The sequence below is a fragment of the Aspergillus affinis genome (assembly GCF_023601865.1).
Source record: "Aspergillus affinis strain CMG 70 chromosome Unknown NODE_204_length_37588_cov_87_596892, whole genome shotgun sequence".
NCBI lineage: Eukaryota > Fungi > Ascomycota > Eurotiomycetes > Eurotiales > Aspergillaceae > Aspergillus > Aspergillus affinis.
The window spans coordinates 1-16,329 of NW_026515985.1; the positions used below are offsets into that span (position 1 = coordinate 1).

At 45.2% G+C, this 16,329-nt stretch overlaps 2 protein-coding genes across 2 annotated transcripts; both read right to left on the reverse strand.

Moving 5' to 3' along the window:
* Positions 1-1,947: 1,947 nt before the first annotated feature.
* On the reverse strand, positions 1,948-2,969 carry KD926_004258 (uncharacterized protein; the record flags this gene model as incomplete). Its single annotated transcript, XM_053095084.1, has 2 exons — positions 1,948-2,686; positions 2,746-2,969. 2 exons carry the CDS (start codon positions 2,967-2,969, stop codon positions 1,948-1,950), a joined length of 963 nt encoding a protein of 320 aa, XP_052950207.1.
* A 6,206-nt stretch (positions 2,970-9,175) lies between these two features.
* KD926_004259 (uncharacterized protein) lies at positions 9,176-10,867 on the reverse strand (the record flags this gene model as incomplete). The annotated part of the gene is made up of 1 exon (XM_053095085.1): positions 9,176-10,867. The coding sequence occupies one exon, from the start codon at positions 10,865-10,867 to the stop codon at positions 9,176-9,178; it is 1,692 nt and encodes a 563-aa protein (XP_052950208.1).
* Between the last annotated feature and the right edge of the window lie 5,462 nt (positions 10,868-16,329).

A 16,329-nucleotide genomic window follows, 5' to 3' on the forward strand; every position in this document is an offset into this window, starting at 1 on the left:
GGGTGAAAATCACATGACTGCCAAGCCTGTTTTAAGACGCCCGACCGAAAAATTAACCTCAGGTCATCTGCAACCACCTTCTTGTCTGGTTTAGACAGTAGCCGCCTCGTCGGCCTGCCTACTTTCTGCCTTTCCCACTGCTTTGTCCACTCCGTACGCAAGCGTTGGCGGATATCCATTTTTGCTGCAGCTGCGAGCCGTATAATCGGTCGATCCCGCGGCCATTACTAGCACTACCTAACCAGCGTACTGCTTGTGTAATAGGCCCTACTAACCTAGCTCAGTTCCCACCATATACTTTGAAACTCTGAAGCGGTACGCTGTACCTATTCAGGTAATAAATAGTTCGGTCTTGGTGTAGGCCTTGCCTTTAACACATCCGGCAACTACTATCCTGCTAGGCTTAACAGCTTCCATTACTCCAGAGAGTACTTAGGCTTTGTTCTATCCCTCGCTGAGGCAGGGTTTTCTGCCTCAATCCCAGAGCTAGCTGAACTCGAGGGTGCCCTGTCACTCCACTACAACAGCTTTGTGTCGGGTGGTTCTCATATCCCAGTATCCCTCTAGCGATCACTGACTCCTTTCGGAACACCTAGGCCCCCTTTTGATAGATATTCAAAAGGTTTCTCGCATTGCCTCAAACCAGGTTTTCAAAAGGTCACCCCGCGGGGAGGATTTAAGCATATATTTTACATCCCTTGCCTGGATGGTGCGCTGATGATTCCTGATCAAAATGTAGGATATGCATTCAACGAAGAAACTAAGCTAGGTTGTGAAGCTATTCAGGAACCGGTCACAATATGTGTGGGCCAGCTCTGAAGCTAGTCCCGATCGGGTAGTTAGGTCATAGTGTTGCGAAGGAAGGTCTTCGGAGGCAGGTCACAGTCCGTGACAATTACTAGAAGAAAGATTCCTGACAATTTATGTTACTTAGCTGCAGACAATGAGTCAAACAAACAAGCTTACATATCACAAGTGAAGTGTGTTTGGCCTAACGAGGCCCAACACCTAACGAGACCCAACAAAGCCCATGAGGGCCCATGAATAGCCCAAAAAAGCCCACGAAAAGCCCACAAGAGCCCACTAATAGCAGATAAAGCCCATGAATAGCCTACGAGAGCCCACTTATAGCCCATTCCCGGCTCAACTTGATCTTAGATACTCTCGAAATATTTCACCCGGTCGGATACAGAAATAGAATACTAGTAAAAAAAGCTGAATTCTTTCAAATTAACTTCTTTATACTATTGTTTAGGATTAGAATTCTAAAAGAGAGGAAATAGGCTTTTATTTCATGTAAAATGTAAATGAATTAGACTAAGCAGGAATAATTTACTTTTTACTTCTATCTCTTGTCAAGAAGATGTATACACTCTCTTGTAATTAAAATATATATCTTGATAAGTTTATATTGATTTTATCTATAAACTACCCATACACTACTATAATAATCAGAATATGAAATTTTTATGAGTAAATAACTTAGAATAAGCCATGTTTTCTTTGATTTCAAGATGATTTCTTAAAGTTTCCTACTGTTTTAGGCAAGGTTATAAAGAAGCTCAGTCGACAAACTAGAACAGGTGTAAAAAATGGTATTTTATCTTGATTATTTAGCAGCTTTATGAACGCCAAGACCAAGATTTTATGCAAAAATGGGCTTTTGCAGGGGTCCATTGGGGGCCCATCGTGGACCTGATGGTTGGGCTTGGGCCTGAAATCTGGGCCATCAGCCCACAGTGGGTTGGGCCTTGGGCCCGAGATTCAGGCCCATTTGTGGGCTCTGATGAAGTCTATTGACCTTCATTTCTTGGTTCTCATATAAGGTCATGAACCCCTCCACAAAACCCTTCCTCACTGGTCATCGGTGCTAGTGATGGATGCATGAACACGCATTCATTATCAGTTCGCTCCCACGACATAGCTCTCACCACTTGCCGAGTCTCTTTACAAGTACGATGCCAGTCCCCCGCAAGTATCAACAGTCTCGTAATTTGTTCCGAATCTTTTCAACTCCGGAATGATCCGGTAGTAAAAGTTGGCCGAATGTCCAGTCTCAGCAAAACCGATGAAATCATCCATCTTGTGGTTGGCGTTGTCCGCATAGACAGCCCATGTAGCAGCCCCCGCCAGTGCCATAGACTTTTGATGGGCGTGAGTGAGTTTCGATCCCTGCCTGGTAGTGAACGAAATCTTGAACCCAGGTCTGTCGAATCGCTTCTTCAAACCAGATCCTTCAGTGCCATTCGCACCAGAATCCCCTCCCGCAAGGGGAAGTTGAAGAACGGTCTCGCCATTTTCATAGTGATTGGCGATAATATCGTGCTTCGGAGAGTCCTTAAGGGCGAAACCAGTAACCTGGAATCTGTGGGTCGGTAAAAATTCATCCTCACATTTATCCAAGGAAAGATCATTTCGGGAAATCGGGAGAGAAGCGAGATTTTCGTAGGAGATATCGTCATTACTCGACAGCATAGTCTCCCACAGCCGGGAATAACCCTGGGAAACATCGACGTCACGCTTGCTCGGTAGACCTTCGGGGATGGATCCAGAGTAGTGGGCAGCAGCGACATAGGCCAAGAGTAGACCGTCTGAAATGACATAAGATACTTCCTCACATCTACTGCCACCGGCATATTCACACACTTGTCGAGAAAGATGTGAGCCGATTACGATATACACAACCCTAGAAATCATTAGTCTCTGAAAAATTATTGGGGAAGAAGAGGAGAGCATGCGCCATACGTAAGCTTGCTGGTACCAATAGAACGAATCGTTTGATCAAGTATCTCACAGACTCTAGTCGCCCTCTGCTCTAGAATTGCCAGCGGCTCGTCAGCCGGATTAGAAGATCGGATTTCAGGACTGGTATCCGAAGGAAGTTCAGCAACATCCACAATTGGAGTGGGTGCTGCTAAAGTAACTTGACTTGTAGTCAAAAGGGAGAGAAGGAAGATTGAGAGCTTCATGTTGATGCTTCAGGATGGTTGTGCGACTGAGGAGGTCATTTTTGGGGGTTCGCTATGCCATATTTATAGCCGTATGTCGGTGTTTAGCGTTGGACGATTCTCCAAAGAACGTACCCGACTTTCTATTGTATGATTTGCACATGAGACATAATATTATGGCTATCCACAGCAGGATGGACTATTGAACTTAATGTTATCAGTACGTAAAATCCCTGTCTCCAATGTGGATGTGACGAACTGACCAAGAACCACTATATAGAGTGATGCGCGTACCAAGTCGTTGACTTGGTATTCTGGTCTTTTTAGTAGCTCAGTCGGTAACGACCTACTAAAACGGTCTTGGCGGGTAGAAGCGCACCTACCCACTGCCAAGCCCGTAACAGTGGAGACGGGAAGGAACCGTTGATAGTGGAAGGGGGGTTAGAGTTTGCTTTGTACATAAATACCTCGCGTAGCCAGGACAGTGGTCTTCTCATTATCTGCCATTTAGTACACACAGCATATTCTTCCTTTCCTCGAGCGGTGCTGATATATTCTACTATCGGATAAAACAAAATGGGTACCAATGAAATAACTACCACATCAATTTCTCACTCTTCCTCCTCACCACCGCCTTCGCGAACCGTTACTATTCTTCGGAATATTGTTCAAAGTCCGTGGACGTAAGTGTGGTCCCATATATGAATCATCTAAGATGTAACTAACCTTTTAGCTTGCCTTATATCGCACTGGTTACTCCACTTGTGCGAGGTTTTTGGAATTACATGGGATGGAGTAACGGAGGAGAGGTGTCCCTATCGCTAAGTCACGGACTGTTAATACTGTACTTTATTATATCACAGTATGTTCGCAGGTACGGATGATAGATTATAGAAGGCAACAATTTACTATACCGAATAACAAAATTCATCTACCTAGCTTAATTATCTGTGCCGTAAAGGAACTCCAGTATGTTGTGTGTGAGATCCTTGCCCGGCCGAGTTCGCTAAAAGTCAGCAAAACAGGGTTCATAGTCTACCTACATCACTTGTCATCGCTACCTGCCCAGTTGTTAACCGAACTTCTAACACCCACAAAGATTATGATCACCTAACTGAGCTATATCAATGTTATGGCTTCAAATGACAGTCAGCGAATGGCTACTCGCCAAAAGCAACTCAATTATTTCCTTCTCAATGATAAATATGATAAAGAATCCTTATTTATAGATCGCATGCCAGATTTTCCAGATCCAAATTCAAATCCAGTTCCAGTTCCAGATACCAGATCCCTAATTGAACCTCCCTCCTCCGAGATTCTACCATCTGAATCAATTTTACTAATTCTAGCAGAATCAAGCTGCTCAACTTTATACCCTCAAAAACGACACCATCCAGCTCCAGTCACAAAATGGATGTGGGGTTATTTCCAGATTACTGAAGTTAATCAAAAGTGGGTTAACAAAAAGACAAAGAAACAGGAGCTGAAAGACCGACATATACAATGCGCCTCTATTGAGAGTAAAACTGGAGTATAATGTAGCTGGAGTACTTCAGATTCATTGAGACAGACTTCAACTACCAACATGAAACGACATCTAGAAAAGCACAGGATATTTTTACCTGAATTCTAGTGTACAGTCTCCGATAGGAAAGAACAGCCCACTATAAAAGATTATATAGCTAAAACTGAGAATCTTTTATACTAACAATTACTGGAAAGGAAAATCCTTCGGTAGATTATTCAGGAAAAACTTGCTTTTAGAACAATTGAATCACCTGCCTTCCATCAGATATTCTATGATATTCTAGGAATCTCATTCCCACCTCTATCACGATTTACATTACGTCAGAGACTTATGGATGAATTTCAAATACAGCGACTGCAATTAAAGGAGGAACTTGCAGTTACTTGCAAATCAATTGCTTTATCCTTAGATATTTGGACCAGCAAAAATCATCTACCAATCCTCGGCATCATTGGCCACTGGCTTACAGAGGATTTCAGATACCAGGAGAGGGTATTAGAGTTCACTGGATTACACGGGATTCATAGTGGAGAAAATTTGGCAATCGCTATTCATTTTACTCTCCGTGAGTTGAATCTTGAAGCTAAATTGACAACAATTACCGGAGATAATGCTAGTAATAATGAAGCCATAGCTTCAGAGTTATATCATGCATTAAAAGATTCACTTCTGTCTGAATCAATGATCCAATTCTAAGTGTCGGTTGACTTGGTCATTGCCCTAAGCAGATATCCTATCGATTCAACGGAATGTAGGTATATGTTCGGTGGGTAAAAGTGAAGTTTCATTCTAAACTACTAGCTGCCCATGCCAAGGAATTATATGACTTAGGCATATCAGCTGAATAATGGTTCCAACACTGGGCCTACTTTAAAAGTGGTAAAAACGTAAAGGGCAAGATATCAAAAACAAAGCGTGCAGTTCCAGAATCCAAAATTCATCCCATTTCCCGGTACTCAGGTGTTGCTGAATTCGAGCGTTCAACCTAACCAATAGCTTGCAAGTCGATGCGATTCGTATCTATGAGTTGTCTTAAGGCGTTACAAGGCTTGCTTTTTGTCATTACATCGGCAGGGTTAGAATATCTATTGATCCATTTGATATCTGTAATTTGGCGGCATTTATAGGCTTGTCGGAAGCACATAACATCAATAATTAAGCGTTTCTCTTGCGTGGATCCGAGCCGTACGAGGCAATCGTATAATGACTTCGAGTCAGTGCAGAGTACGATTGGGATGTTAGCTTGCAGTATTTAATCTAAAGTTAACTTTATTGCGAATGCAGTATCTGAACCGTGAGCCATGGCGTAGAGCTCTGATGCTAAAACACTGCGGGTGACACGCTTGCATTTGATAGAACTCCAATGAACAATGTTGGCATTCGCGGCAGTAGCGTTGCTGGCATTTCTCTTGTCAGCTAGTACGATAATATAGCCAATTTAAGAAGAGAGATCTTTATTGTTGGCGAATGATGCGTCTGTAAAGACTAGCAGTTAAAAGGATTCCAGGTCCAGTTTAACATATTTAAGGCCTCTGGCGGCGTTCTCTAGCTGCCAGTTAAGTCGCTTGTTAAGGGATTCAGCGTCTTCCTTGCTTGGGTTAATCACTTGGGCAGCAAATGATAAGTCGAATGAAGCTTCTGGCTGGCAGACAGAGGCAATATAGGTACCTCTTGCGCGTTCTGCAATATATCGATCCTTTAGGGTGCCTGATGCCTGAGCGGTTGTTTTGCCAATAGATAACAGTTTGATGCATTGAGTCTCCTGGGTAAGAGTAATCCTATCAGGTTCTAACTTGATCATGCTGCCATTGAACTTCAAGGGTTTTTCAATGGTCAACTTCTCGCGGTTTTTAGCCAGAAATTGAGCCTTCTGTAATTTATTTCCTCAGATTCAGCGAATGTGGCATCTGCGAGAATGAGGGTATCATCAGTTTAAAGTCCAATGATGCCGAAATCAGTGGATTCCCTTGAATTAGGGCTATCCATAGTGTAGAGTAGGCATGGATCGAATGTTGATTGGCTTATCCGGAGGTATTCTAAGTGATAAGAATGATAGATTTTAAACCAATGATTCCCTGTTTCAGGGATTCCATAGAGAGGTTTTGTAACGAACGGCTACGCTGGCAATAAGAAATCGCGAAAATGTAGGATATGCATTCAACGAAGAAACTAAGCTACGTTGTGAAGCTAGTCCCGATCGGGTAGTTAGGTCATAGGGTATCGCGAAGGAAGGTCTTCGGAGGCAGGTCACAGCTCGTGACAGATAGTGAGGAGGGGGCGGTAATCTGATGTAGCATTTGAATAGCTTGCGATCCTAGTACTTGCTCCAGCGAGAGCAAGGGTACTAAATGTAAAAGCTAGATCGAAGGTATTGCCTTTGTCATGTATAAGGGTATCTATCTCAGAGATAAATAGTGGTCCAGATCTGTTGAGCCATTCGGATACTAGTTCGGCTAAAGTAGAGGGGTCTCGCTGAAACGAGAGCTGCCATCTGCTGTATAGTAAATTGAAATTACCTGCTAGTAAGATTGGTTAGGTAAAGTAGGAGTCAGGAAATTTTATAAATTCCTGAACGGCCCTGCTAGGCCTGATCGAGAATCCAGGAATGAGAGCATTGTAGATATTAAAGATCAGGGTAGATTGCCCTGAGCATGCATAAATTTAGAGAAAGAGAAAATCTAATAGTACTTTTTGATCGATTGTATTAGAGCAGAGCTAAAAGGACTGTATACCCTTTTTTTTTTCGGATATAGATAAAGACTCTAGGTCGGCCGTTTATTATCCAGCTGTCAGTTAAGAAAAAGTATTCATATAAGGGGTATCTTTTGGTAATCTTACGGGTAAGTTCCTTATATATATAAGGTTCTTGTATCAAGATAATGTCAATATTATTAGAGAATGCCTAAGATAGGGTAATTTTATGAGCTGTAATGTCGCGGCCTACATTTAACTGGAATATTGAGAGAGAATTTGTCTGGTAGTTCTGAAATCTTATAGTTTTTTATTCGTTAGAATTCCAAACTGATTTAGCAGTGGTAATGTGGTAAAACGAACTGCCTTAACTGTAACTGGAGGGGAGTCTGCTAGTCCTTGTGAAAGGGGAGTAACTGGACGGGATAAAGATATTGTAAGATTGCTGTCGATAGTTATATCTTAATCCTGCGAGACCTCAGGGTTTACAGGGCCTGCGGGAGGCTGGAAGCAGCATTTACTCTCAATCCGTACCTTAGAGAGGGATAAGAAGCAGATCTTACGGGTCTCAGCCTGGTGGGCCTTTGTGAAACGAGAACCTGGCTTGCTGGGCCGGAGAAAGCATTGGTTATAGTCTGCTGGGTAAGGACTATAGCAGTGTAAATATCTTAGGGGGCAAGTATAAGGAGCTGCAACAGTGCAGTAATTGATATAGCCTTTCTCAGTATGTTATATGGAGCCACAGAGATAGCAGCGAGAGTTACGTGCGCAAGATCTAGAGTTATATCACTTCCAGCAAAGATTGTATTTGTATCTGAGGCACTAGCAGCAGTTTCAGTTATACTGACTGGAGCAAAACTAGTAGCTTCAATTACTTCAGCTGTATCTCCGGGTTAACAGAGATTATAGAGTATTAGCTTGCATTGAGCTAGCTAACCTTTCTTGGTATATTTGTTACCCGGTACGAGATCCAGCGGGAGTTTCGCTCGATCTAGCAGGTAGTAAAGAAGGTAGCGATAGCCTCTTTCTGAGCCTCTAGGGCTGCAAGAGTTCCAGGGGATAGAGGCAGGAGGGCAAACTCTATCTTAATAGACTGGACCCCCTTGAGTACCTTGTTATTGGTACCTAGATGGGAACGGAGGCTGGTATAAATAGCGCATGCGTCTATATTTTTAGTAATGTAGTTCAGAAAGAGGCGTACAAAGAGGCGGGAGTCAGGCTGCTGATTCAAGCTAGAGATTGTAGTCTTTAGTTTGGTACTGGGTTCAGGTACGTCAGGGCCTTTGGCCTTAGTTGTTTGAACAGCTGTTGCGTACGTCGACTGAGCAAGACCAGAGAGGGGGCGAGATGGGGGGGGAGAAGGGGGTAAAGAAGCAAGGGCAGCAAGGGCAGGGGCAGGAACAGGGGCAGGGAGGGTCGCAGTCAAGATCAAAGGAATACTGCTAATATAGGCGTTGAAGTGTTGTTGAGCTATATTAGCCAGGTCGTTACTGAGCGCGTCGAGTGCACCTCGCTGGTTGGGAGAAAGGCTTAACTGAGGCTTAACTGGTTCCGATGCTTGTCAAGGAAGGCTGCTATCGGGCTGAAGATCCTCTGGCCTTCAGCAACCCTAGTAGAGGCTGCTGTAGTTGTCTCTAGTAGAGCAGCTTGTAGAGGTCCGTCTGGTTGGGAGTTGTGTGTTGCCATCGTAGCGACACGTGTCCCGTAGCGGTCAGGTTGGGTGAGGCTGGCCGTGGACGGGCGTCCCTGATCCCGGGCACGGTGCCCGGAATGAGGATTTAGATATGAGTATTCGAAAGAGCTCTTGTAAATCTATTCTAAGCGCGGTGCTTAGAATCAGTTCGTGTGTTGAGGGTATGCCTGTGTGCGTTCCTCGATAAGTTGGAGTTTGTCAGAGGTCATGGTAATGTGGGGTCACGTGGTAAGAGAGTAAGTATCTATGGCAGAAATATGTGGGTCTACCGAAGAAGTGATTATTCAACTGATCAGTTAGGTCCAGAGAACACTGCTAGATACTGGTAGCCATAGACTCAGGTGCCAGATTACACTGGGTCCGGGGACTGCTGGGGGCTGAGGTGCTCCGTAGCCCTGCTCTTTTCCGGTCTCGGTTGATCACAGTGAACGAGGGAGAGCTCGGAGTGGCTGGTTCTTGGTTACTTGTCTGTCGAGGGCTCTTATCTTGCTGAGGTAGTTCCTTTTGCTCGCTATTCCTCTTTTTTAGCTCCTTTCTCACTGCTCGTTTGGCTGGACAGTTACTCGCTGTTGCCGGATGTGGACCGCTGCAGGCACCACATCTGGCTGGAATGTGCTTGCAAGCAGTCCCTGGCTTCGCTGGGCAGTCTACTACCCGACAGACGTGTTCCGTGCCTTCATGAGGGCCTGCACATATAAAATAACATGGCGGGCGGCCTCCGCAGGCCTTAAAACTGCGGTAGCCCAGCTGGCAGCATCGGCGGCAGACTGTATCAGCTCCCGTTTCCCAGTACTGCTCTGTCCTGTATCTAGACCCTCCAAAACGAATGCCGTTAACTAGGAGCCTGCGGGCCTCGTCTAGTGAGCCCACTGTAAGAACAATAGTTGAGCCCTTTCGGTCACTGCTCTGCAGGTCTTTTAAGCTTCGGAGCCATGTTGGGTTCCTTTTCAGGTGATACTCAGTGCCTAGTTCAATCTTCGCACGAGCCAGACTCAGGCCGCAGCTGAGGTATCGTCTGATTGGGACTCCGTAGACTTTGACACGGTACCATTGCTCTGGCTGCTCAATAGATATTACAAATGGGTCTGCCTGTCGAGCTGCAGTAACCAACAGGTCTTTATAACTGGGTAGCAACATGGAGCTCAAGGTACCTTTATCTAGGAGAATCGTGATTGCTCCTGTATTTATGTACCCTGCGTCCACAGCTCGGATAAATGTTAGAAGGCCTTTGTCTGCTACCGCTCGATTGATAGCCAATATTATATCCTCCTTTTCAGATCTTGGAGCGTCCTTACTACCCTCCCGGCGGAACAGTAGTTTCCGTGCTTCCTTTGGGCAGTTCTTGGCTGGCTGAAGTTTGGTTGGGTCAGGCCGGCCACTTGCTAGGGCTGCTCTAGCTTGTTGGTATTTTTGCTTCTTCTTTTTCTGAGTGATTTCCTGCCATTCCTGTCCTTCTGGCTTCGTGGAGAGCAGAGCAGCCAGATCTGCGAAAGTTGGTTTCTGTCTTGGTATCTGATTCAAGATTCCTCTAGCCTTGGGAACTTGGTTCTGGTTGTGTTGACCTGCTCGGGGGCCTTGGGTGCTGATTACCGGGGTATTCTGCCTTTGCGATTCAAGCTGTTGAATAGTACGTTTGGCATCTGTGAGCTCTGTACGGAGCTTGCTAACTTCCAATTCCAGTCCGGTAATTCGCTCTTGATAGAGGCCGTCATGGATCTGCTGCTCTGCTTTCCAGTCGGATATTTCCTTTGCCAGTTGTGTTTGTAATTGCTCCCAAATAGTTTGGTACGCATCTTGTTGCCGGTTCTGGGCCGTCTCTAGAGCCCCTGCGAACACCTGAGCCTGTGCGTTTACATTCGGCAGGGGTATTTGATGTCTTAGTCTGCCTGTTGAGGCCCTGTAGGATGATTTCCTTTGCCTGATTCCACTCCGGGCCTCGCTGGCCCGGCTGAGGGTCCTGCTGAGTCCCTCGGGTCTCCAAAGCCTCTGGTTTCCAACTTCATCCATTCGCGTGGTTCCCACGCTGGAATCGCTAGTTATAGGTTGCATTATGTCCCCTGATCGCCAGCGGCTCGGTATTGGGGTGTCTGGCATCTCTAATGTTTCCGCGTTCTGGGAGGCCACGTTGCCCACTCGGGGGGGGTGATGCGTGCGAAATACCACCACCACAGGGTTTCAGAGCCTCCATGGTGGTTAGTAGGGGCCAGGAGGCCTCTATAGATCGATTGACGCGTTAAAAAAACGTGATTTTTGTAGGTGCTGGTTTTGGTGTTCCTCGACCGCCTTCTACCCCTGTCAATCTCCGTTGATGATATCGTCCGCAGCAAACTGTACAAAAGCCTCTTGATGGTGTTGCTATTATCTTGCCACGTCAGCGGTCGGTGTCTTCGGAGGTGTTGGAGGTTATGGTCATGTTAAGGAAAGATTGTATAGAGGCTTTAGAACTTGATCCGATGTGGCAGACTCTTGGATCGGCGGGTGTTGATGTGGATCCTGTTGGTCGATTGTGATATTCTTAGTCGGGATAATGTATGTACGCGTAGAATGTCTTTCGTCAAGTGATTCACTTGAGGGTTCTTTGGGTATCATGTATTCCGAAGAAATTTTATCAATGTTCGTTATACTTGTTTGTCTTACGGATGTCCTTGAAGTTAGCCGGGTGTTACATATAGGTGAACAGATACATAATGCCGTTCGGAGCATTAGATGTATAGAGACACCATTAGACAGTGTTAATATAGATCGCATTTAGAGATATAATAAACTTATAAATCCCCGGCTTCCAAATAGGCCCATTAGTAGCATTGTTATGGGTGAACGAAAAGGTATTCCGCGAATGACAAACAATTCAACAAGTATCTGAATGAATATATTTATTGTGTACAGCGAAGAGCACTCTAGGTTGAATGATCATTGTGGAAATGGTGATGTCTGAGGTTGCAATGCAGCAAGTACATCATTGCTCGGTTACTTCTATATACACAACACCAGGAAGAACCAATTATGCCGCCAAAGCTTCTGTGTTGGTCGATTCCATCATACAAGCTACTTAGCTATATCTATTCATTGGCTCGATATAACAATCACATGCATTAACATAGCAACATAACATTTTAAAAAAACCATAGCACTTAATCACCGCCTACATTTACATCAGTGATATATACTTATATTCTAACCCGTAGCCTCCCAATCAAACCAACAGATTCTAGATATATAATTTCCCAGAACACTCTAAAAGACATGACACCTTCAATCCATCCAACCAACCATCCAGTCATTAACAAACTCCATCGAGCCTGACTCGACCACCCATCGATAAGCTTTATCAAAACCACGGACCGCTTCAACACGATCACCCAAACCAGCCAATCTATACACCGCGCCAAGACCGCGGAATCGACCGACCCAAACCCAAAGAAAAACTTGCCACCACCAAAAGTCAAGTCCGCGATTTTCAGGATCGGAAGTCTCCCTTCTTTTTTTTCGTGATTAACTTATTGCTTCGCGCGTGGGTTTATTTTCGGGTTTTATTTCCTTCTGAATTTTTGAGTTGTTGTATAGATCGAACACTTTACCTACCTCACCTAGTTACTTCTTAGGTAGAGGTAAAGAGAGAATCATCCATGCATCGATTCGTATGTACATATCTACGACGGAATTACGGATCTCGTGAACGATACCTAATATGCAAAGAAAACGTACGCATAAAATTGCCAGCCTAAGATAGGCTAGGTAAGGCAGCTCAGCCACACCTTCCACGAGACGAAAATACGATACAAAATTACACGACAGGATCGGATCCTTCATTCATCCCTGTCTCACGCCTAGTCAGTCTGACTCTGCACACATCTTACTTCCGAGTCCGACACACGGTGGTCCTGTCTTTCGGAGCTCGGAGCCTCGGAACCTTTCTCACATCCAAACATCCGAAGAATAGAAAATGTCACGACTCAAGCTAGGCCTCGAGCTCGAGTCCGAGTCTCGAGCAAGGGCCAAAAGGAAAAAAAAAAAAAAAAAAAAAAAAAAGAAGCGGAGCACCACCCGTATCCGAGCCGACCAGGACCAGCAAAGCAAGCAAGTCAAGGTTTAAAAATAACACCCAACCCACAAAAAAGAACCCAAGGAAAATGAAAATGGAAAGCCCCGTCAAAAGCTAAGCTATACCAAAAAGAGGGAAACTTAACGCGTCCACATTTCCTTCTCGAGAGTTTAACAGCAGAAGGAATATACCACGTCCTGCTTCGTATAGAATTACCCCACCACCACTACCTACCTGACTTAACCCGATAAGTACCGTTTAACGCCAGCAGCGACGAGAATCCTTCCGACAACTCTATTAAACGCAAGTCGGGAACGGGGCAGGAGACGGAGGTGGAAGCCGTGGCGGCGTGGCCTCGGAAGCAGCGGTCAATTATTTCCTTGCCTGAGGCAGCTTAGCGTCGGCTCCGTATATTAGCGCGGGCACTACAGTACATTACAAAGTGGCCAGCCACTAAGTGAGCCACTGGCGAAAGTCCGGAGTATGGTCTGCCCTGTCGGTTTGGGTTTTTGGGTGGCTAAGAAACTGAATGAATCGTAAGTTAGAATTTTGGGGATTGTGGCCCTCTCCAAAGTCCAAACCTAAGACGTCCGTTTGCCGTACTGGGTAAGGACGTTTGTATTGGTTGAGTATCGAGCTTCCAGAGACAGTTAGTCTAGATGAAACACGAAGCTCGAAAACTGAAAGTCGTTGCTCCGTAATTATATATCCGAACCCCAAGAATCAGACCAAACTTTGGCTGACGTTGGCGGTGGACAGGACAAGATGACGGGGCCAGTGAAATCAAAGATCCGCTGGCTGAACCATCACTCGGTTTGTCTAGCTATACGGAAGACGGATATACTCCGTAGGAGATGGGTAAGGGGGAATTCATGAGACACGTCCGAGCTCCATTGTCTCTTTCTCTGTCAACTTCGAAATTCGTGGCATCGAGTACTTCTGGGGACTTTGAGCGTGATTCATATTTACTGGTCGGTGGGCAATTTTGTCCGCCAGAGGGCTGGATCTGCTTCGTATTCAGCCTACTAGATTCACCCTCAAGTATAGTTAGCCGACGAAGGAGTTAACCCGCTACCTAGATAGTCAATGGCGTATGCTGAACCATAGATCATTGTTGCCATACCCAAACAGTCTTGAAGGCTTTCGCAATGAAAAGGATGCAATTCCGCATACCCGCAAAGAAGAAAGAAAAGGAGAGGCGAGACCGAGCGGACCGAGGTAGGCGCCAGGGGTGCTCCAAGGCGGTGAGAATAGCTGGCGGGGCAGAAAGAGCCCGTTGCAGGGGATCCCTATTTCCAAATCCCATTCCTATTCCGATTCCTGGTCCTTGTCCCGATGCCAGCATGGCGGTGGGTTCGTCTATTTGATCTTCGTTTTTGCAGACATACAGAGTATGTTGATCGCAGATCAGTGAATCATTTCGGTTCTGAATGACAGTCAGAATCACGTAAGGTACTCGATGTGTAATGGCCCCACATGTCTACTGTCAGCATCATTGGCGTTGTCGCTGACTGCAGATATAGATCTAGAATATTGCTCTGAAGATACGCTGATTGCTGATGGTTGGTGGTTGACGGCTGATGGCTTATTTTGATACATCCCTGCTGCATCTCATGCTGAATGGCAAGGAATACGACATAGATGATACCGGGTCTACCATGCCTGCCTGTCCCCTTGCTGCCTCGTCTCCATGCGGGATAGTAAATATAAATAAACTGGGAATCTTATACATAGATACAAATGTATCAGATACCTAGATATCAAGGGCTGTTGCAATCATAACACCTCTCCTACTATTGTCGTGCATATAGTAACCGCGTCCTTTGCAACATCAGCTAGCCGCCCAAGTCTCTGCACGACATCGACCCGGCAGCAATTGATCCATCAGAAGACGAATATGAAAACTCGAGCGCTGATAATTGATATCCCTTCTATATGATATACGTTGTCGGTGGTATCTAACTGTCTTCTGTAGGTTTGCAACACTTGGGCCAAACCATCTTGCATCGTGCAATCCAACCCAACCAGCCCATCCAAAAATGTCAGTCTTCTGGTCCAGAATGAAGTCCCGCTCGTCATCTACCTGGGACATCATATGATTTCGCTATTAAAGGCAAAGATCAAGGAATGCGAGGCGGTTGTAAAGAGGTGTTGAGAACGTATGAAAAGGGGGATTGGTTTATGGTTCCTATGTAAGTCTAAGGAGGGATGGGATTAGTAGGCAGGTGTATTGTAGGGTATTTTTTATTTAATATTGGAGATGTTGGATTACTTAGATAAATACGACTCTGATATATTCATAGGAGTATAAACAAGAACCAAGTAGCCGTGCTTGCTGTAGTTACATCACAGCCATAGTGAAGATAGATAGTGGGGCCACTATTCCTCACTGAAAGTCCCCTCACATCATCCTGTAGACCCGATACCTACATCTATCAATATAAACAACTGAAATCAACAATCTCTCCCCTCCTTATACCCCCATACCCACATCCCTAGAACTTCGCATACCCAGCAACAGCAGCAGTTCACCCCCCCCCAGCCACATGCACGTATGTGGAGAAGTGAGATAAAGTTCACGTCAGAGGTGGGGCCATCCACGGACTCGGGACGAAATGAAAATGAAATGTCAACGGGTGCACGAAACTCAGCAACAGAGCCGAGCCAAAGAATGAGAGGAAGGCAACGTGCAATAATGACATTTCATAGCCATGGCCACATCCCTACCTCTCACGCCAAACACTCCCAGCACAAACTGTAGTTTAGTTCACAACCGAACTCACTCCTGTCTGCGTCAGTCCTGCAACAGATGCCGTCGAGGTTGAGATCTGACTGCGGTCGCACATGCATAGGCGTCGGTTTAGTGCATGGGGCCAAATACCTAGAAGAGCGACTATCTATCCATGTGGGCGATTAACTGGGGCTATTTAATCAAATATGGTCAATAGCGGAGGTATCTAATGGAGGAGATGGATTTGGAATCGATTGTTCAATCTATATTTGTGCGCAGTCAGGGCATTCTCGAGGTCGATAACCTATACCATGAACCTGCCTTATACTGCACCCTTCACATTGAAGGAACAGCCAGCCCCACATCTCCACATGGAGTTGTGCATGTTCTTTGCAATACCGCAACTAGCAGCATAAACCCTCTAAGAATTGAGAAATAAGGATTTGAGTCCCAATATTTCGACGACCCATACGCTTCCGAAAAGAATGGATCCAGAAGATTAGAAACCAAGCTAGTTATGCACAACGGTAAGACATATATACGAGTAAATCCAAAAATTAATGCCAGGCTGATGCAATTCGCTCCACAAATCCCAAACCCAACCCTAAAGTCAATCCATGAGAGAATTCAGAAAGAAAAGAACAGAAAAGAAAAGAAAAAGGAGTGTTAAGGATACAATGATTATCACTATGTAAT